The sequence below is a fragment of the Eucyclogobius newberryi genome, unplaced genomic scaffold (assembly GCF_026437365.1).
Source record: "Eucyclogobius newberryi isolate DKJ021-1_F unplaced genomic scaffold, fEucNew1.0.hap1 SCAF_18, whole genome shotgun sequence".
Classification (NCBI taxonomy): domain Eukaryota; kingdom Metazoa; phylum Chordata; class Actinopteri; order Gobiiformes; family Gobiidae; genus Eucyclogobius; species Eucyclogobius newberryi.
In genome coordinates, this window is record NW_027315812.1 from 14,283,333 (window position 1) to 14,307,557 (window position 24,225).

A 24,225-nucleotide genomic window follows, 5' to 3' on the forward strand; every position below is an offset into this window, starting at 1 on the left:
AGCTGCCCTCAATAGTATTCTGCTTAATGTGAGGCCAATATTGATATTTTATCACCACTATTCTGATGTGACTTTTAGGATCTTAATTTTTCATTGTGTTGGGGAAGCACTGAAGACCTAGAGATCTACATTACGAAGAGGGAGTGACTACAGTGTGGAATTTCAAACCTGGGTAGTTCTCGTGCAGGTCCCAGGTCCTAAATTGTACCAAAAATATAACCAACTAAAACAAACAGGAGTCTATGAGCGCAATCAAATAAAATAGTTACTTACCATTTATTAACAAAATGTATTAAATTTACGTTTCAATGTGTATAATATATGTTCAAGTTGCATTTAAAATATATCTAGAATACAAATAAAAATCGTAAAATAAAGTCTGACAAATCCCAAACTTACAGTGTCTTTTCTTTAATCATTGGCTGAGATCTTGCTGTGCAAAGCTGGAGCCACACCCTCTTCCTACTGGCTCAACGTGGCGGAAGCCTGAGGGAAAGACATATCCTTTAAACCGTTGAATTCAAACACTACAAAACGTTGCACTTGTGCAAACACCATAATAGTGAAAAAACACAAACACACATTGAGATCTGCAACACGCTCTATGAACAAACAGTGACTCATTTAAACAAGCTTATGTCAAAGCTGGACCTAATGCAGTATCCACATTATTTTTATCATTCAATTTAGTACAATTTAAATTAAAATAAGAAAAAGAAACAAGTTCCAATTTCAGAATAAGTTTGTGATTGTTTATGTGTTTCAATTCCGGCTCTTACTGACCAGCCTCAAAAAAAATCACTTACGTCCAAATATTTTCTTCCTTTTGCGTAGCTGCTGGGGCCCCTCCTTGTCCTCTCTGCGTGAGCTTTGTCCCGGGGGCTCCATCCTCAGCCCATTGTCGAGGACCTCTGTGTCACCAACCACCTTCAGCAAAACCCACACAGCATATCACACTGCAGCTTTCCCCCACGCAAACTTACCCATAAACCAACAGCAATAACATCCTTCAGGGCGTCATGTATCGAGCATTCACAAACTACAGGTTCAAGTCGCGTTACAGAGACGGAGAGAGGCAGAGAGAGTTTTCCTTCAGGCCGACAGTGGACTTGTCATGTCGCTGCCTCTGTCCTGTGGAATGAACTTGAACAGATATGGAGAGTTTCTATGGCAAACTGCATGTGATCCCAGAGGGCCGAGCGCTCTCCTCCTAACTCTGGGATGGCCTACTTTTGAATTAAAATATGTTCAATCTCCCTGGTTAGATCTGTGCAGGGATATGAAATCAGACTTTGAATTTATAACTACATATCTTTTACTTCTACTTGAGTGATAATAAAACATGTGGTATACATAAAACGAATAAAAATGTACTTTAAATATACATTTCCTGAACATAAACATACATAACTATGAACTCTGCTCCAGTATATTTTTGTTATATTACAATCTACATTTGAATTTCATATCTTGTCTTATTGAATCATCAAGTTTATAGATAAAAGTGATCATTCTTTTTTTTTTTAATAGATAACGGTAACTAATAACGGAGGCATTATTTCCACACATACTTGAGAAACATTATTTAGAAGTTTAGTCACAGCAATAATTCAAATTAACCACATCCTTGACATTCTTCCTGAATAACAAGCCGCAAATTACAGCAACAGAAAAGCAAATCGAGCCAAGTTGAAAAATGTACCCAAGTGTTCCTCTTTATCTCAAACTGGTGTAAAGTTGCCAGATAATTGCATGCAGAGTACTTTGGAGTAGTCGTCCTGCTAAGCTGATATGGCTGCTGGGGAGGCATTAATCTCAACATACAGAAGAGCGCCAAGGACACCCCAGCCTCGCTCGCGCACACACACACACACACACACACGGGCGCGCTCACTTCCTGTCTAAATCATATTCATATTTGTGAGGGCTGGAGATGACCTCACGGCAAATGAAGCGTGGGTCCCGAGCTCCGCAGCGGCAATCAAACGCGCGCTGGAGTAATTACAAAAGAGGGGCAAGTGTGCGTGTCCGTGCGGGGGGGGGCGGATTGATGCAGTTTGTCAATTAATGTTGCTCCGAGGTATTTTTGGAAAGGTTAACTTCTTCATATTCTCCGCATGCTAAATTAGGTCAATATTGGTCCGGTATAAGGAGTAATTGTTGTGAGGAGATGGACCGAGGCTTGAGTCAGAGCAGAGCGAGAGGGCTGCGTGGTAATGAGAGCTTTTTCTGCGGCTTCAAAAGTCCAAAGGGCGAGAGTGACATTTAAGCCGAAATGTAGATATACAGTAAATATCAAATGAAAGCTTAGATGACCTCGGAAATGTCAAGTTATGGCACAATCCGTAATAACATCACTAACAAACTTTTGGACGTAGCTTCGTAAATGCTGATGCAGTGTGTTCATTTTAAAATAATCTTAAATTTGAGTTCATGAGTTTTTATGGATGTTTTTTTGTCCAGGAATTAATAAAGTAATATATTGTATTTAATTGTATCAAATATCTTATCTTCAAAATTAAGTTTGTGTGCTAAAAATCCATAATTGTTAAGTGTAAAAGAAGAAATATTGAAGCAGTTGAAGTTAAAAGTAGTTGAAATCTTGTAAATGTAATAGCATTAATAATAATAATAATAATAATAGTAATAGTTAAAGTAAATCATGGTGAAATGTTCGATAAAATATTATTGGTAATCACCGTTTTACTTCCGTCATAATTTTTCAATACTTTTTCAAAAAAACGGCAAATCCTCTGCACCTGTTTGTGAATAAACTCCAGTGGTCCTCTTCTCAGCTGATATTGCAGAAAAGTGTTTTTATTTTTACCCGTCGCAGGAGACACTCATCATCAGCGTTTTTTCCGAGCCATAAATAATTCGAGCGGCGAGGTAATATTCAAGCTGGCGGAGTCTTAGTTGTGCATCTTTAATGGAAGTTTTACAGAAGCCGAGCCAGTTCTTGCATATGCCGCTGCCTCCCATATGGAGAGAGGCAGACAAAAGGAGCACAGTTGGCTTGTCCTATCTTTTTATAAGTCCATCGACAGTTAAATGCTAGCCCCGGAGAAAAGACGGCACAGGGGGACATAAACCCACTGTGCTTTCAGGAGGGGAGATAATGACTTTGCCTGCATTAATTTCTTCATCAGCCATCTTGTTTCTTCAGACAGAGTGGTTATGAGAGCGGCTCTGAAGGCCTGAGCTTGTACGGCTGTGTTTCCCGGTGCAATATCGGCCCTAACAGTTGTTGACAGCAGTGTTTTGTGTGGGCTGACAGCTGTGGAACATCTGTTTATAGGTAATGAGTGTTGCAAACGCTACACCTCACTTTACCTTTAATGTCTTTTATTGGAGAGCGCTGGTGGGAACGTTGTCTAAACTTTTTGCGTCGGGAGTTGGCTATAAGATCTGCTCAACGTGCGTCGGAGCCGTCGGCGGAACTACGAACGTGAGGCATAATGACGGATCATTAATATTAACTTTCTTTAAACACAATTCAATATGCGAGTCAGTAAAGAAGTTTATTATCCTGATATGATTCAATGAATGACTTCAGAACTGTGTTTCTACTGTGAAAACAGCACAGAACTAAAAGTAAAGTATTCTAAACATGACTGCCAATGTGTTTAAAGATAGAATGAATGCCTTTATTGATAATGGATGTTTACCCTCTCACCAGAAGATTTGTGGTGCATTTTCTGCTACCAGCCTTATACTCCCTTAGCTCTGGGCAGGACACTTCACCTGGCAGGGCAGTCACTTTTCCATTAGTCTGCTCTGGGGCATCTGGGGCATCTGGGGCATCTGGGGCATCTGGGGCTGCTGTCGGACAGTTCAATAATGTAATAATAAAAGTGAATCTGTGTGTTTGTGCATAAACAAAGACACAGCCAATGATTGTACGAAATCATTTTTGTAGCAGTTTTATTATATGTGCACTTTTTACAACATTTTCTGTATCTTAATTTTATTCAAAGTATTTTTTTGATATTTTAGTTAAATTGTTAGATTGATGAAGTATTCTTAAATTATTAGTTTGATTTATCTTGATTTATGATTGCATACTTGTGGCAATTCCTCTAATTTGCATGGCAACAATGAGATTTCCCCAGGTTTTCTTATACTTTATTATACTGCAATATGAGTGGAAAATGTTGAACTTTTAATGGTAAGACTATAAAAGCATTATTTGTAGTGGGTGAAGTAAAAGTGCTGGGGGCAGCGAGTAAATTACAATTTCAATATTTACGCTACACTATAATGTCTAAATAAACACAGAAAGTTTGTCTGAAAAGACTTTTGCACTTATCTCACTCCCAAAATCAAACAGGACACACCTCATCTTTCGTTCAGAGCCAAACATTGCTTAACATTTGTCTATAGCTGAAGGCATCTCTGCTAGAACTGGCTGTACTAATACTACACTAATTTGGGAGTAAATGTGTGTTTTTGTACGCATTATGCAGCGGCATTGGGCCCTGCAGCTGTGGTCATGTTAGTCTAAAGGAGGAGTCTGAAGTGAGGACACAACCTGAGAAAGCAGTGCAAAAGGAAACAAAGCATCCGTCCATCTTCCCGCAGTAAATGGAAACAGACTTCATTTCACCAGGTGGAATGGGTCATGTGATCATTATGCATCAGAAAACAGTACAAAATCCATATATTCAAAACAAATCAATATATTTTCATATTCTTTTTTTGAACAAATGACTTCAATTGTTAACAGGTCCGTCACTAGCTTCTTTGTTAGCATGCAATGTTAGCTAATAGTGATCTTTAGCCCTAATTGTGCTACATATTAAACAGATGCCAAACTTTTTTGTTGTAACTTGGGTTGTCGTGTAATGTCTGATGACTAATTATCAAATGTACTTTCTTAAATGTGGTTTAAACGTTATAATTCTCATAACATACCACATAACAGAGTAACCACATCCCCACAAGGCATTCGACTCTACTTATAAATGAATAAACTAATAAATGCATGCTGGAAAACCTATACAATTGCTTTAAAATACCATCGATCAAAGAACTGAGTCTGCATTACAGCGGCCAATGCAGCTCATATTTCACTTGGTATGTTTTTTATCTGTTTCACTCTGCAGTGGTAGTGCGGGTCTGTTATTCCTCTCTAAGGGCCTGTCACCTCCCATCTTAAGGCCAGTTTGTCTGTATCCTATTGGAATTATATGAAGCTCTAATAAAATCAGCTCAAGTGTTCTTGGCAGAGCTGGGAGTGCCCTTTGGTTATTCTTGGATCGGGTCTATACATAAAACCGCTCTATATATTCAGGGCAGGATTAGTAGTGAATATGTAAAGGTCCTGTAAGGCGACGACAACAGCCACACGTCTTGGGTCTAATCGCTTACGACGACCAGCGGGGAAAGGGGTGCCATATGAAAGCACCCATAGGCGTTTCTTAGAATACCATTTACTTTACTTATATAATTACAATTTTGATTACATGATTATATACATACATAATTAAGAATGCATTATAATATATACTGGGTGGATTGTATTAGAAGGGTTTTAATAGTACTGTAAGTATTTATGAAAAAGCAGCAGATATAATAGTACTATTATTAATTAGATGTAATACTGGCAGTGCAGGATTGTAATTTTAGAACAGATCGTAGTTCAAATATTTGATGTGGAAGCAAACTATGCGATCCATATTTTTCAAACTACTTCATATATGCAACAATTATTTTAGTTGTTGACTAGTCAGCAATTATTATTCTGATCAGTCGACCAGTGAAATTGTTACAATGCATTTTTAACAATAAAAAGGTTGAAATATTGTGGCTTTAAGATGGATAAAAATAAAGGATATTTTGGATGACAATCAGAAAAAAAAAGATTTAATATTTCTGTTGTCCAGGCATATGTTTTAGTTTAGGCTAAGTAACAATAATGGTTAATAACAAAAGACATTTATGATAATTTAAATAGTTAGTCTGGAGTCAAATGTTAGGATTACTGTGAGACATGATTTTTTTTATTCACGATTGTCGACACTATGGCCAAGACAAAAGTGAAATGCTTTCTTATCACCGTTATCGATTAACCGAATAATCCATTCATCCCTGGTCAAGATGAATCCGATGAATCGTTGCAGCGTGAATATAACACTGTTCTATCACACTCTGGCCTTTGTCCCATCTAAAAGAACAGGGAAGCAGCAGAGTCGAGATTGTTTTTCACACTTTAAATGTCAGGAAACCATTATTTTACAACTGCTAAGTAGCTGTAAACACAGGCCAACATCTGCATTTATGTATGGATTTAATAAAAACAAAGTGTTGGCCATTTAGCAAGGATCCATTTTAAAAGAAATAAAATTAAGTGGATGTGTTTATGCGTTTTCTTTGGCTACAACTTCGTACCCCAGATGTTTTATCCACTAGGCCCAAGTCTAGAGGCATCGTATGCACTGACAGTCCGATGCAAGTCATAAATATAGCACGCTGTGTGTTTACTCACATAAACTCACCATCACTCACACATTGACAGAGAACCATTAGAACGAGCACAGCCTCAAAGCTAATTGTTATAACGCACATAACCCCCTCCCTCCACTACTCTGCTCATTCAAATGACATTCAAACTTCTAATATTAATTTTGTTGCAGCCATCGAGGTCGCTCCTGGGGAAGTGTCAGAATGATTGAAGAAAAGAGTGAATTCATTTTACGGCAGCACTTGTCACAAAGCACCACTTTTAATTAGAGAACAATCCTTGAGTAACTTTCTGACCTGCCGCTTTTGTGAGAATGTAAAGTGCGGGATTTCAAGTGGCAGAAACAGTCGGAAAAAAGGAACATCAGGTATATTTTTAATATAATTGAACGTGAATAAGAATGGGTAACATGTGTGTGCGTCAGGCTCTTCAGTTTGAGTGCAACTTTTGAGTCTCACTTACTCTGACACAAGTCAATTTGAGTTGTTCTTGTCTCATTTTTGAGTCCAAATTTGCACTGACTTAGCGAGGGAAGGCATTATTTGATTATTAAATGTGCGCAATGTAAACTTTTTAATCCGATGTATCACAGTAATTGAGCAAATATCATCACATTTTACCCGCAAAGACAATATTTGCTGCAGTTAGTTGAAAAGCATGATAAAAAGTATTATGTTTGTGATTATTTATACTTTTATTTTGTGATTTTATATTGATTGTAATATAAAATGGTTTGGTATAGCCCGTTGAATTGCTTTTAGTATGAATAGTGCTATAAAACATTTGATTGACAGATGGATGCAACAGGAGGGAGGGTGCAGTTCATGACATACCACATACCCGTTCTAGAGCATGTGCTAAGAACTCTTGATCAGGAACTATAGGAGCGTTCCATGACATACTGTTCCTTTAAGCACCCACCTCAGTGATGGCTCCGTCTGGCTGTCTGAGGAACTGCCTGTACTTCTGCTTCAGCCCACTCAGAAACAGAGTGTGGACCGCCACACGGGTGCTGGTTTCGCCCGTAGGTGGGGGGGCACCCTCAGCTGGAGGGCTCTCAGCCGGGACGGTAGAAACCACCAATGGCTCCTCCTCTGTCCAAATATGGTCATACACTGCAACCTGTAAATAAAAACAGAAAATTATGATTATCTCTAAATTACTATTACCTTGTTTGTAAAAAAATATATATTGAAATGTTTCGCTGTGGCATGTTTAAGGGTCAGTCACAATCAATTAAAATACTTTTCCCAATCAACAACTTTATTATTTTAATGCTATGTAATAAGTTAACTACTAATTACCTCCAATCCCAAACAAAATAAAAATATTTCTATTCAATCTTAAACTCTTTTATTTTACTGTGTTTTTTATTCTTAAAAAACACAGTAAATTGCCATTTGTCACTGGCATACAGTAGATCACAGCACTAATTCCTCTAATTCCTGTGGGGCCGGATCAGCAGCAGCAGGTGAAGGGACAGGTTGTGTTTGCTGTCATGCATAAACACGTCTAATCCTGGTGCCTCTGTTGTTTGTGGGTATTCTGTGCGTGCGTGTGCGTATCTATGTGGCCCACACACCTGTAAAGTCCCCCCTCCTCGGCCGGGGTGAGGCGCAGGACCAAGCGGAGCGTGTAACATGTTATATAGGTCATGTAACTCGGACTCATCCATGTGTGAAGATCATCAGGCTCGCTCCTACACACTGTCTGCTGGTGAGCCTTTCATGTCTGCTACTCACATGCATTATGGGGAATTAAATTATTACATTAAATTCAATATTTGGGGACATTACTGCCACATGAATCTTAAATGTGTGCTGTATACTGTAAACGTTCAGATTAGAGTTTTAATGTCTGAGTTTCTTTAAAGCTCAAATAAAACATTGAAATTCGGTAAATAAAATCCCAAAGGTAATAATTCAACTTGATAAATGAGTGAGCTTATATTACTTACATTACATTGTTATTATTTGCCATGTTCTTTGTTTAATAAATAGATTTTTATTTTTTTTTCTGTAAAAGTGAATTGACTGTACTCCTGTCTGTAATTTATGTGTAGGATAAGCTTGTTGTGTGTGTGTGTGCAAAAACTGAAAAACAAGAACGCTGACAAAAACGTGAGGCAAAAAAAGAAAATAAAACAAAAACTCCAAGTAGTACACGCACACACAACTGAGACACACACCACCGCAATGTCTCCAAGTGCAGGAAGTTTTTCAATAGTTTCTGAGACTCAAGGTGACCCCCTAATTGGCAGCGTAATTATGAGTCTCCTAAAAATACTGTGAGAGGAAAAAAGGGCCGTGAGTGGCAGGGTCAAGCTGAAGGAGAGCTTTCATTTGGCGCTGTATCGATGTCACCCCGCACTCATAAACGCTTAGCCAAACACAACTTTAGGCACTTCACCAAGAAAACACAGAGTCATTACCACATTGTAATTAGAGCCAGTGTGTACGCTGCAGACCAGAGCCGAGCGAGCGAGAGAGGAGCACACTACTGTTCAATGACATCATTAGAAACAACACATGGATGGACTTCAATCAATACAGAATAACAGTATTTCATTGTTTTCACACAGTTACACATTTATTATCCACACACTCTACAAATAACATGACTTTCAACCTCTTATTTCAGTTTGTCTACCATCTGATAAAAGGGAACTCTAAAGCGGTGAGACATTCTACATAAAAAGCTGTTACCCACTTATTTCCAGAGATGAATCAGCCCAAAAACCTTATGAAAAGTCCTTAAATCTCATTTTAGTCAAAGTAACTTAATCTTTTAAAGAATAATTGTCCCTCCAAACCCAAGCTTTACTTTTGTCATTATTTATTTATTTTAGGGACAGTGCATAATAATGAACATTTCTGTAAATATGCCAGAATTAGCCAAAAGGCTATTTTTCATCTGTAGTCTCATGACAGCTGTTACAGTCAGCCTAAAACAGGTCATAAAAAACAAGTAAGTATTTTACATAGAAGTTAGAAATATAATATATATATATATATAAATTCAAACACACAGACATGTCAATCATCCAGGTGCAGACCAACAGACACATACACAAGCAGATACACACCCTAGAGAAAACATCCTACAGAAAACACAGTATAGACACAGACACACACAGGTAGATGGTGTTTGGCCTGAAGGAGGAAGCAGAAATGGCAGGTGTAGTTAGTGTTGACAGATCTGGTTTTCAATTAACCATTGTTTTAACTGAATTTTGAAGGTGTGATAGGAGTTTGCATTTCAGATATTTGTGGGTGTGAGGTTTAAATCAGAGGCAGCGCGGACAGAAAAATGTACTTACTCATCCATATATTTTACAAGGAAAATCAAGGCAGTATTTAAAATCAGATTTTCCTCTGTGCAGAGCTTGTTTCCACTTACAATTACAGTAAATCAGACATCAGAGGCCAAAACTGCAGAGGGTCAGCTTCATTCAGCCATTTGTTTGTGCTCCAAAGGGTTCAGGGACAGCTTCAGTTTAAATTGAAGCTCATTTTAGTCAAGAGTTTTAGGAAAAATAGTATTGGTAACTTTTCAGTGTCTATTTATGTAGTTTTTATAATATATAAAATAACATCTTTTCAGTTTTAAATTTTTCTTGGCAATCTTTTACCTCCGGTTTGGAAAGAAACTGATTTCATAAGTAATCAGCACGTATGAGGCTGCAATCCAGTCGTTTGGAGAGTACACACTGTATGTTCATTTAACATGTTTTAGTTTCATACAGTAGTTCTCAGTTCTGTCTGAAAGTGGGGTATGGGTGCTCCGGTTTCCTCTACCACTAAAAACATGTACACCAGTCTCCTCCCCCTCTTCTGGGGCCAGGACAGAGATTCTTAATCTCATTGGGACTTTTCTTGTCAAATAAAAGGTCAATAAATAATACCAAATGAAAACATCCTCCAGGACAGTTGTGGACCGGCAGAATATGACCGGAATTGAAAAAAGTACTGTGTAACTTTTCTGTCCCCAAGGATATTTTATTGTCTTTAAATGTTCCCCGTGGTTTCAAACTGTCTATCTTGAATTTATTCAATTACAAGTGTTTTTATTGCTCAAAATTATATTGAACATTTCGCATTCTTACTGTAAGCCTGTCACCCCTCCACAGTTCTGACCTGTAACTTGGCATAATGGCGTCATATGTTTGTCTCCATGGCGATAGATAGGCTAAATGCCATATTATGCATATTACAGGCAGTAAGTAAGGGACACTAAGGAACTAGAAAAGTTCCACCTTTGAGGCCCGTGCAGAGCTGTGATAGGGCCGCTTCAGTCCCTTTTCACACACCTGCTGGATCCTCAGCTGGTGCATATGCATGATTTTTGACTTGCATGAAAATAGACGTTAGCCATGCCGCCATCCTACACTAATTATCCCGTGAAATCCACTTGACAAGACGAGACAAAAGCTTGAAAAGGTGTTTGGTTGGTGCGTTTGGTTAGGGTGATGCCATTTCATGCAATGCACCATGGCTCTCAGGACGCATCCCAGCAGCAGCAGCAGCAGCAGCCGAACAAAGAGGGAAGAGCATTAGCGCTAACCCGCCTGCTCCACACTACCTTGTTCTGGTCTGTTGTGTTGTCGTTTAGTGCTAGCCTGGCTCCTAGCCCTAGCCTGAGTGCTCTCTCCACTTCGCCATTGTTCCATTTGATAGCACTAAGTGACTGATTTAGGTTCAATGGCTGCATGGAGCAGGCAGGCCAGCTGTGGGTTAAGCAGATAGCATTCAAGTGAGCTAACCCAATTCCAACCCAATCAACTCGGGATTTATTGTTGTGGTCTGTATTTAGAAATCTGATAGAGTCTGGATCAGTCCCTCGACTTGCATCAGGAGAGACGGCCCTTATTTGTTTTAGAGGGGACTATAAACGGCAAACCATGTTTTCCAGCAGGGACATAAATTTAAGGATTTGTAGACATTACCGCAAATGCACAGAGAATAGAGGGGAGAGGCTGGAACAGGAAGTGAGGATGGCTCTGCTGCATACACCAGACTGTTTTTACTAGAAAGAGATGGGATTTCACACAAAAGAAATGTATTTATTTAAATGTAGGCATATGACAAATATGAATAATGTAACTCACAAAACACACATACCGGTACATATAGAAGCAGTATAAGTTTTGTTCTCTGTGACAACATGGGACTGAATGAGACAGCAAATGTGGCACATTTGAGATATTCATGTGTGGTATATTTAAACAGTGACCTAAATTCATCCCTAAATTAGCAAATAAACTTACTACTACAGTCAAAAGAGGCCAGATCAGACAGTGATTTTGCACAGTGACAGACAGCAGTGGTAATGGCTCTGTCTGAGGTAGACTGTATTTTGTATTGGGCTCACACTTTGTCCTTGTGTGTCACAAATATCACGCTGACCTTTCTCTGCACTTTGTGACATGCTGGATATAAACACAGAGTCTGGCTTTGACCATTATAAAAAGACATTTCTGTCGCGACTGCATGTCCCCACTGACAATAAAAACACTTTCCAAACTCGACCCGTTAACATGGAAGAAAACTGCCATTTCCCCCTGACCAAAAATCATAACAGCATGTCAGAGTGGAAACGAACTACAGGCTCACAAAGGACAAATTAAGTAATGTTTATACAAATTAAAAAAGAGGCAGAGCCATTTGGACCCAGGAGGCAGTCAGCCAGTGTGTGAGAAAACAGGGAAAGGTTTGATGACATTTGAGTACATTGTAGGCACACATGAGGTACACAGAGGCTGAGCCCGCCTGGCACTGCTCCAGCTCCAGAGCCTAAGGCAGGGCCACACCAGGCTGCCGTCCCCTCTTCCCTCAGTGATTGATCAGAAGTAGATAGCCATCATTACCATTCATGCTCTTACCTCCTCAGGTCTATCTCCCTGTCTAATTTTACCTCCATTTGCATGTTCCCATGGACTAATTAAAATTTCTCTTTTTTACTTTACTATCTTTCTCGCCCCATCATTTTCACTTGCCGTCCATTGGTATGAAAAATAATGCAGCACATTTTGGCACATTATTATGTATGAAATGAGAGGGCATAATGTATTCCAGTTGGATCAGTCCTGGAGACCTTGTCTGTAATGATTGCAGGGAGAGTGGACTTGAGGCTCTCTTTGTCTCCTCCGTCTATGTATGTTTATTGACAATTACTGTAACTTCAAATCTGTTGACACAAACTCACAGGAGCTTGATCATGTTTTGGTATAGCTATAAATGATTATAAAAAAGCATGATACAATATAGAGGGAAGTATAACGTCTGAACCATAATCATGAAATGACATTGATTAGGATTATCATGACGTATTTTTTGTTTTGTTTTTTCAATTTCAATAAAATTTAAGTGAAGGTAAAATATCGTTATAACATTGAGGCTTGAGTGCTTAGAAAATTTCAAATATTTTAACCTATCTCCACCTACAGCTCTACTTGTAATTATATATATTAGGAAAAGAAAAAAAAAAATCCTGTAAATTCCACTATGAAGAGGCCGGCAGCAGCAGACAATAAGTTCTGAAGTTTTGAACAGTGGAGACATTTCTATTACTAATCCATTTTAGATCAATATTATACTTTACATTAAGTAAAGTAAGTGTAATACCCCGACCCTGTTCTGACTTGCCACATACAGAAGTGTAGCAGGACCAGGCCTCTCCACTGTCACTGTCATGATCCAGTTGGTTGGTAGTTCTGTCCTACTTGGCTTTAATTTACAGTGGGAAAAAATAATTAGAATCTCACTTTTGTGAAGAGTGGAGTGAAAATGTAAACAATGCTTCCCTGCGGGCGGGTGCTTCATCACTTTGACAGGTGCATTTGAATTTGCCTGGGTGGCCGACAGCCCTGCTTATTTATGTGTCAGTCGCACATGGAGGACCCGGCTGGCTGTATGGGACCAGACTCGAGACTTGGGACGAGACTGGAGATGTGTTTTTTGATTCCTTTTTTTGGTGGGATGAGCAGACGAGAGGAGAGTGACGGTGGACTGTGGGTGTTTTGGCACTGAGATGGCGTTGAGAAAGACAACTCGCAGAGAGATTAAAAGTGTGGAGGAAAGCTGGTTAGAAGATATGAAACACTGCATGCATGGGACCGGCGTTATGGGCCAGCACCAACATGTTTTATTAAGGCAGCATCTCACAAAGAGCTTACATGAGCATTTTCAAAACACAGACTTCTGAAAATGTTCAAAGAGGTGCCAAGTCACATGCTTCTGACTGCAATGAATTTGAATATTGTGGTCCACATTAACTACAAGAGTGGTAGATGGCAACAGAAATGTGGTATACTATAAAAATGTATTGAAATAGTCAATTCTATCAGGTATTAATCAGATATTAATATAGTACATTGCGTAAGATACCACATGTGATCACAGGTTAAACAATATCAACAATATTGGTCCTATAATACATAAATAGAATGTAGTAAATGAACACTAAAAGCATATTGGAGCATCTTTGATTATTGCCAATTGAAAAAAGAAGTAGACACGGTTTCTTCTTTTGTCCACATATCCCCATCCACTCACACACACAAGCGCGCACACACACACACACACACACACACACACACACACACACACACATACATACAGTACACTCCTGGCTCCCAAACAGACAAAGCCCCACACAGCGAGGAAACGCATGCGTGCATCTCCAGCGCCTGCGGGCACTCGGGGCTAGGCAGCAGGCAGGCAGAGGGGGAGGGAGGCGGCTGGGGAGAGGGAGGGCAGGAGGAAGGGTGGTGGGGGGGGGGAGTCGGAGAGAGGAGAAGTGTGCACTGTGCAGAGGCTCTCTAAGCTATCGAGGGTCAGCCCCACCACTCCAGAGGCACCGCGCCCGAGCTGGCCCCGGTACAAGACTTCTGTTTGCTGAGTCTACACACGCGCGCACGCACACGCACACACACACGCACGCACACACACACACACACACACACGCGCGCGCGCACGCACACACACACGCGCACGCGCACGCACACACACGCACGCACGCACACACACACACACACACACACACACACACGCGCGCACGCACACGCACACGCACGCACACACGCACGCACGCACACACACACACACACACACACACACCTAATATAACTATCTCATATGTAGTTCTTTATATGTACTTGGGTGACACATGTGGACATTTACGTACACTAGGTAAAATGTGCTGACAACATATACAACAATAGAACTTTTATTTACTTTTTGTTTGTTTTTCCACTTACACTAGAGTCAAATAAGGCATCATGGAACATCACTTGTAAATAGCGTGAATGTTTTTTTCATTGTCTTAAGCTTGGAAACAAAACAAATCAATCAAATCAATTATAAACCACCAGCTAGAAATAGGAGAATTGACTTCTTATTCAAAACTGTAGTCGTAAATAGCAAGAAGCTGCAGAAATAATGCGAGCGCATGCTACACATCCACAAACAAGGCTCAAACTAGACACAGCACATTGCACATGGCTGCAAACCAAAACCATGAAGAAGAACACGCGCCGACATACATGCATGGATAAGCCAAGCAACGTCAACCATTAGAACGGAAATAGATACACCATTATTGCATATTTCTCCAATATGCACGCAGTCAGCACATATAATTGGAGCAGCTTGAAAATGGCATGGGCGCACACTGTCCGCAGAGAGTTTGATTTGGCTGAAGTAAAGGTCTGTGTCTCCGTAAACGCACCACTGGACAAGACAGGCCACCCATTCATATTCACACAAACATAGCCACGAACTTGCACATACGCTACAGTAGCTTTACCTCATTACTGTGCCCATGAAGCGAAGATCACAAGCTATAAATGTTCAAGTTTCAGACATCCAAAATTGGACTTGAAGAAGAAAATAAATTAAAAAGTCACAGCACAACCATATTTACAGACTAAAGAGATTATCCAATAAGATGGTATCAGTGAGTGCCCGAGATAATCCACAAAATAAGATATGCATAATTCACTGTTACTAATCTCCTTTGCAGCAAATAAAGCTATTCTACTGTATGGTAAACAAGTCGGATAGCAGCTTTACTGTCATGTGACTCGGCGTGGGCCTGGAGGCGTTGACTTTTCAAGGTTTGTTCACATAACTTTACTTGAAATATTCAGCTACCTATACCTTTCTTAGCAGTAAATTAGCCCCCAAGCTTTCTCCAGGTTAATCCTTTGTACTGGGGGAAACCTAATTCTCGTATTAAATTGCATGGGGTACTAGTTTTAAGGGTATTTTGGCAAACCTGGTTTAAGATGCTACGCAGATGCCAAAGTTGAGTGGTACCTTTGATATCCAAAACTTGACTTTGGAATAGCTTCAAACTAATCACGCCTGGGAGGCTCGAGGTGATAAGTATCCAAGCCAATAACCCCAAATGAGAGCTGGGGATCACGCGCGCTGTCTCTTTAAGGTTATGAGTGTAAAATGTCTCTCTCTCTCTCTCTCTCCTCGGGATGTGACGCAGGGCCGTTAAGAGGCGACACCTGTCACCATCAGCAGAGCCTCCTCCTGTACCCTGCGGCCCGCGGGAACCGGCCAAGGTCAAAGTCTTCAGACCAACAAGAGAAAGAAGTGACTAACGACACACAGTCACAGAGGATCAAGTCTGAGCACTTCAAGATGGAGGGAGGTTCTTTATGAATGTGGGACGTATGAGCAGAGGGGGGGAAAGATGCCTGCTTTAATATGGTTTATTTGGATTTTATGAACTGGAAGTGTTCACAAAACCCACCCCTGACTTTATATGAACATGATTTTTGTGAGAATATATTGTCAATTGAACAAAAGGTATTGCAAAACATGACATTTTTCACCTTTACATAAATAGAGATAATGTTTACCGTATTTTCCGGACTATAAGTCAGACCTTTTTTTTTAATAGTTTTGGCTCGGGTGCGGCTTATACTATATTTATACTTATATACGTATACTCCGGAGCTACTTATATGTGATATGATTTGTTATTTTCACACTTGCAACCGCATTTCATATTCCAGTACAACTTATATATGTTTTTTTTGGCTGGTGCAAACTCTGATGCAACTTATAGTCCGGAAAATACGGTATATTATACTTGAAACACTATCAAGAAAAGAAATATATAAAAAACAGTGTCATTCTTTTTCAAATTCATTGTTATAAATGTCTGTAAGGCTTATCTCTATCACACAAATGAAAAATCGGCAACCTAGAGCATAGAATAAAGTAGTGACACATTTTCAGTTACAGTCACCTTGCAAAATATATCAAAAAGCATTCGACTTGGTCACACACTCGAGTCATTGTAATCCCCTAACTTATTTAGTAAATCCACTCCACACCCACAGCTCTGATGAATGTCATGTGCTTTGGTCGCAACACCTCTGAAAATGGTGTAAGATGAGTCCTGTTCATTTTTATTTTCCGTAAATCTCTGCTCACTCACACTCAACAAATCGGTCTAATTTGTTTGCCTTCTGTTTCACATTAGGCGACGGCCGCAGAACACGCCAGGACTCCAGAGGACGTGGCCAGATCCTTGAGAAATGAGCACAGTGAGATCGGAGAGGGTTAAGAGAGGAGGAAAAATGTTTTAAAAGGCAGCGGAAAGCCTGGAGTCAATTTAACCTCTTCCATATGAACATGTTTTGACAGCTGACGTGAGATGCCATCAAAAAGCGCTTCCTCTCAGGTGGATTAATGGATGAGGGGTCTAAGCGGATATAATATTTTGGCCTTTGGAGTGTCGGCCATACTGTGGGAAGCTGAGCAAAGACACTTCCTTGTTTTGCCTTGGCGGACTCTCCGGCCCCTCCCTCGCTCTCTCGCCTCTCTCCTTCAGACAGTGGAGCCAGCCCAGGCCCAGTCTTTGGTAGATAATGACATCCTCCTTCTGGATTAATTGTGAGGGACACATTAAGCAAAGGGGCTGACACTCCATGTAATTAAAGCGTTCACACCGACGGGTTTATACTGGAACACTCACTCCAAAGTATTTTACTAAAGCATCAAACCCGACTTATTTTGAAACAGTCTTATGAAATAATTGAGTTGTGGTCAATGTTGTATGGACTCAATTAGCTGAGATATGTTTTCTTACAACTGGTAAAGCTCGATCTCCTTCTGGTTGTCCTCTACTGGCTCTGTTTTTGGCTTGATTTGGACTAAATTTAATCCTATTTTTGGTTCTTTTATGGGTAATGGCTTGGTTAGAACAACTGCAGCAATGATGTCGTTCAATCAAACCTGGTTCATCCCACGTTTTAGCCAGGAATATAACTTATATATCTGGTTGTACACGGAAAGTAAGTAAACTATCTTAAAATGCAAAACTCCCTGTTTCTATACTGGGTGCAGTATTCAAATTATGTCTCTTCATAAAATAAACAGAACATGCCAAATAAGTCTATATATTTGCTGAAAATGACTGAACTAGGAATAGGCTGATATTTGCACTTTATAGCATATGTGCAACCTACATTTTTCGGTAAAATGAACAAAACATCGACAGAGCCTTATGGGCCAATCTGTGGTCTTAATGAAATCATCTCATTTTGAGTAATACACTGACTAAAAGACATCGTAGCATCATAGCATTACAAAATCAATACAAAATCTCATGATATATTGCTCATTTAGATTCTAAATGTTTCCCAATCCTACCTGCTACCTCCCCTTTAAACCTACCAAACATGTATTTCTTGCAGCATTGATATGTTTGATCTTTTATTTTTCCCTCGGTCCTTAACCACAGCACACTGCGTTCACACATTACTGCCCAGCAAAGTCTGTGACCTTTTCAGTAGCGCAGCCATGTGGCGTCCGCAGTCATGTCTCATATTGAGCACCCTAATGCTGCTCGTCTGCTGCTGCGCTTGCTACATTGCGCCTGTCCTTGCCTCTGTCCCTTTCCCCTCGGGCTGTGTTGGTGCCTTCAGCTCTGTCCACGGACACAAAAAAAAAGCATCGGTTGTAATTGAAGAAGCCACTCTAATGTGACGTGATGCCGGCTTACAAAAAGGTTGGCGTGTGCACTTAAAACTTGCATGCCTGTATTTGCTGTAGGAATAGATGTAGTGCGTGTGAAGTGACGCGTAAGCAACACGCACATTCATGGACATTGCAGATAGTCTGTGGGAGAGATTAGTGACCACAGATGCCCTCTGACTCCTCACGACCCCTCCTGCCCCGCTAAAGTATTCAGACGCTGCCCCCGCCATCTCAATGCTCTTGTTATGGGTTCCTGTCCTGAGCTGGGGGTCCTTTTGTTACCTGACAGCGGTTCCGGGGCGTCCTGTCACGGCCTGCTGCCCTCTCTGTCCATCTTACTTTAAACAGCGTTGACCATTTTCCCAGGAGCTCGATTTGCTTCACAGGTGGCCCTTAAATACTTTTCTCACCAGGATTTATACATTAGAGTCCATTTGAAACTCCAACTATAATGTTTTTTTAAAATATTGAATACGTTCCATGGCCTGCACCTCTCACATATACATCAGTAAATCGCAAATGTAAACATTATACATTTCTACATACATTTATATTCAAACAAAATATCATATACATTTAAAATCATATTGCACTCTTCTTTTCTTTTCTTTTCTTTTTAAAAGTGGAGGATACTGACAATCTCAGTGTATTTTTTAATGCTCTTAATGACAATATTTTTGACAATTTCAGCAATATTATACATATTTCAATACATCTTCTACCTCTAGTGCTCTTGTTAAGCGGTAAAAAATCACAAATTGTTGCTTTAATAATAGGCTCAACAAAGAAAGATCATCATTACCCAGTGGAAAACAATCCAACTTGTGTAGTCTAAGATGGAAATCACATCCCTGTCTCTATATGATTAACAGGCAGACTGGGGTTATCATTACCGCTCCTGTCTATGCTGATTGTCTCTCAACAGGTTTCCTCCCCACCACTCGAGCGGCTGTTGCAAAGCACCCTGGGTGATCCCAAACTCGCCCGCTGGTAACCCATTACCTAGACATACGGAGATGAACAGCACAAAGGTACGCAAATGTTGATGCAATCAGGTTGCGAAAACATCTCCAGGGCCACCACCACCACCACCACCACCACCATGCCCCCCTCTTCTCCTCTTCCTCTCTGTCGCTGCTACTTTTAATCTCTCCCTCTCTCCTTCAATTATCCCAATGTCACCAGCACCACCACCGGGAAACTTTGGGTAAAATCGCTTTGCAGGAGGGTAACCCGGCGTTCTACTCTGTCATTGTCATAGCAGCAGCACTGACAAAACAGTTTGCATACCTGCTTAAGTATTACAGAAATTAACACCTCCCTTCCAGGTACAGTAATCAAGGGGGTGACGAGAGACAATTAATTAGGTCCATCTGCATCACTGCCTTTACATAATTAATGGGGCTCATTATAGAAACACGAGTTTGAACATGCTAGCACTCTCGCCACTTTAGCTCAGAGCCTTTACCGCACAAGGCAAGCAGTGTTTATGAAGCTGTTTGGAACAAATTGTTCTGTTGCTTTGTCGGGGGCATTTTCAGACACTTTTTTCCCCCCCACATTTGATTAGCTTTTTATACAACCAAATTATACAAGGTAGAATAAATAGCATGGTACATATTAAGTGAAACTGGCTTTTATGACTTTTTAGTCATGTTATAGCAGTGCTTCCTCAACTCAAGCTTACGCAAAGTTGTATTTAAATTGATTCACGCATGTTTGAGTCATCCTGTATTGTCCGGCAAGGCTTGAGTGCTCAGAAATTGACTGTTTTCACCTATCCCCTATCTCCGTCCACTGCTCACACATGTAAGATTAAAAATAAAAACAACAATTAACACACAATTCAAATAAAATCTGCTGCTTGCTAGGTTAGTTTAATATGTTGTGGTAAAGTCTAATTCTAAATCCGGGTTGGGACAGTATTTTGTTGAAAATCTTAAAATTTCTTCTGAGGAGCCACATTACAATTTGAATACAGGGGCAAAAATGTATCATAACTTTAGCATATTCATATACATATAACAACTAAATTTGCCTAAAATGCTAATCATATTTTGTATCAGTTGATGCTCCTTTCTTTGTTCAAAGCTTGTAAAATGCCTAAAACATGACATAGTCTATTGATTGACAAGGACCTTGATTATGAAAACGAGTCAAATGAATGGCTATGACTTGCGGGTAACGGCCTACCACAACATCACTGGGTTTTGCTTCCTTCCTGAGATCAAATTAAAGACCACATTGGTGCACATACACTTTGCTCATTCACCTACTTTACTGCATCAGGAAGCTGCTGAAGCTGCTGACGTCTCCGCCCGCGAGAGATATTTAAACCTTGCAGCAAGTCAAATAATCATATGGCATCAATAAATCTATAATATAAAGTTAATTGGAAAGAAAGTAGAAAATAGGTTATGGTTTATGGCTGCCTTGTGAAAATTACAAGTTTGATAATAATAGGCCATTTGCAGGTTGGTTATTGAATGTGGATTGGGTTTTATTGTTTGAGTGCTGGAAGGAGATAGAGCGATTTGGTCAGAATTACAAGTGGCGACAAAGCACATTCCAAAACTAGTCTAATTGATAACAATAAGAACTGGTTTAAAAAAAAAAACGTATCCATATTATACAATTTCCTGAGACATTCAAGTTCCAAATTTCTTCCTGCTTTTAACATTTCCAAGGAGTGCTTTTCACATTTAATCATCTTCCGCATTAAGGTTTCGTTGAGAGCTTATCTCTGTAACTGCGCACACCAGTCAGTCACAGAGACATCCCACACAGCACATCATCAACCTGGACAAAATCGGGAACAAACTAGGACAAGGAAGATGACCAAACCGGGCCTACATCAACGGGGACCAAACCAGGACCAAACTAAAGAGTGAACGCAGAAAATCATCCATTTTAGCATTCTTTCTAATATGTAATTAAGCCTCCCACATTTTTGCAAGAAGAGTATGTAAGGTTGTGCCAAAATAGCAATTTATAGTGATACTTACGGTAATTTGGTGATACATTGTCGATGACATGGGCTTCGTATTGTGTACTTAATAAAACTAAAGTTGTGGCTAAAGGGCTGCAAACTTAATAACAATATCATACATGCAACAGTTGAATGGGCCCCAGGTCATAAAAGTCATGTTCAATATCACTGTATAATAACCATATTAATAAGACAGATTCCATATGGCGATATCAGAGTTGGCCAGACCAAGAATTTCACCCACAACCTCAGGAAGAAATCACTCTGCCACTATTTTAACGGAGGAAAAATAATATCATTGGACATCTCTGTGTACAGTCTGACATGAAAATAACTGAGTCTGTCCTATGCAATAACTTCTCAAATTTGGCTCAATATCACAGAGCTGCTGCTGCTGCTGCTGCTGCTGCTGCTGCTCCTAAAACTGTCTTGTTTTCGTTCTCATATCCCTCCTCTCTCTCTCACTCGGCTAATGAAGGCCTTGTGGCCCAGTGTTATTAAAATTACGCCCTTGCCTGTGATATTAATTGGGTCCGTAATAAGGAATGCGTCGGATTCATTATTTAATTGCAAGGGCACATTTGGAATACAGTTTCTGAAATGTATTTTTAATGAAAAACACTACATCCTGACCTAATCATATCAACCTTATTCTATCCAATTAAGGATGCAAAAAATCATTAGGGTTGCAAAATATTAGTTTCAGCTCTGTCGGCTGCTCCTGTGCGCGCCTTCATGAATATATTTTTTCCTGTCTGTGATAAATACTTAATGAGCGAAAAATGACACAAATTTGCATGTAGGCAAATTAGTCTCTTAGGTGTAAGGCCGGGCTGAGTTTGGAAAGTGACCCCTTTGGAGGAGAAATGATGCAATAATTATGGAGTGATGGGGCAGCTTATCAGATTCAGCAGAAAAACTGACAAGTTGAATAATGCAAAAATTATAAAATGCAATAACCCTAAATTAGCATCATTCCGTTGAACATGTAGCGCGTTAGCATTGCAACAGTTTATTACAATGCAAATGTCGCACATATGAAGTATTCTATAATTGTTGCTGCAATGAGGGAGATAAGAGGAAACGCATGTATGACTTGGCTGTGCCACCACAAACTGAGGCCATCAGCGGCTAAATGGAGCGTTTTCTTAATCACTAACTTTGGGGGTGTAATTTCTCCTAAAGTCTCCAAACAATGGGAGGTTCAATTTCCCCCCATTAACAGGTTCATCAGCAGGCCATTAGCACCAGTGTAGCACCTCCGCCATCAAGCCTTGCTCTTCATTAAAGCTTAAAAGACGGGTGGTAAAAATGGCATTTAAAGCACTGCGCGTAAAATGTATATTTTTCTCAATGGAGGACAACAAAATCACATGTTTGGAAAGAATTCTGTTGGAAAGTAGATCATGTTTTTGTTTTATAACACCCATGTCAAAGTGCTTCACAGAAAAATATTAGCTGCTAGAGAAACTGTGGATGCCAGATGGCTTATCATGTGTTTTGGAGAATGTCCGACTGTTCAGAAACATTGCTCTGGGATTAATAAAGCACAACGTATTGTTTTTGTCATTGACATTTCACAAGACTTCAGAATACATAGATATCTGGGCCTCACAACTCCTGTCATGGACTCTGTGAATGGATACCTTTAGAGCAAGCTGCTGACAACAGGGAAGAAGGCCAGAAGATTCAGGGGCTGGACCAAACTTTGATTTGAATTTTTTTTATAAAATTACTCTTGGACTTTGGGCTAAACTTATACGCTGGACAAAAACGTTATGTCATTGGATGTCTTGAGTTACTTTTGTGTAAATTATGTAGACTTCCTGTCGTTTTCTACCAGTTTTTCAGCTTTTTTCCACAAAAAGCTACTCGATTGGTCATCATCATTTACCCCAAATCAAGTCAAAAACAGGAAATCATATTAACCTGCCCTACACACGTTAACTTTACTTTTGATGGAATTATCTTGATGGAATAATTACCACGCATAATTAGACTGATATGCAAGGCCATGTGTTGGGCCTTAAAAGCGACTGTACTTTCTTGTTTCACTTTCCCACCACACCCGTTTGAACCTGTGGAAGCAAAGATCAGGGAAGTTAATGAAGATGGCGAAGACGGAGCGATGTGTGCCAATAACTCATTGTAGCGACTAAATTAAAGGGGCTGCAGTTTGATCGCTGCCTCCATTCCCCTTATCTCAACTAGTCACATTTTCAATCATTATGCAGAGACTTTGTAGGCTGGGTACTAATACACTGGCCCTCGCTGTGTCATCGCCATCGACCTACGCCTGGCTATCAAACATGCAACAGCTTCTCCCTGCGATAGCAATTTCAGAGCAGAATACATTTATGCAAACTGGAATCCTGCACGTTCTGACACCAACTTGTCCGTAATGTAAAATAGTGCCCATGTGTGTATGCATGCTGATTGCGCAGTCTCTCTTTAATGAAACATTTCTGAAAATTGGTTTCCAAAGACTAATCGTGCACCCCACTAGCTGACGTTCTGTTTGGGTAATTATCTTGAACTAATTAGAGAAGAAACAAGGAGCTATGAGAGGAATTGTTAGATTTGTAAAATGTAACTAAAGAAATTTAATGGTATAAAATAAATGGATGCAGTTTATACATCCCATCTAACCTAATGTGCAAATGTAAACTAATGATGAAAAATACAGTACAGCAATGATTAAAAGAAAGAACAGGCAGTTCACATTGGAAGTGGAATCCTGACCTCAGATAATACCATAACCAGGACCCAAT

The 24,225-nt window shown here is 39.9% G+C and overlaps 1 protein-coding gene across 1 annotated transcript in view; it reads right to left on the bottom strand.

Annotated features, from left to right (window-relative positions):
• Nucleotides 1–415: 415 nt before the first annotated feature.
• The window catches only part of ofcc1 (orofacial cleft 1 candidate 1), a 74,784-nt gene continuing 50,974 nt past the window's right edge, over nucleotides 416–24,225 (bottom strand). The window contains exons 22-24 of the mRNA XM_072450596.1: nucleotides 7,385–7,585; nucleotides 807–927; nucleotides 416–486 (exon numbers count right to left, since the gene is read on the bottom strand). Coding sequence (XP_072306697.1) covers nucleotides 416–486; nucleotides 807–927; nucleotides 7,385–7,585 — 393 coding nt within the window. The remainder of the gene's footprint in view (nucleotides 487–806; nucleotides 928–7,384; nucleotides 7,586–24,225) is intronic.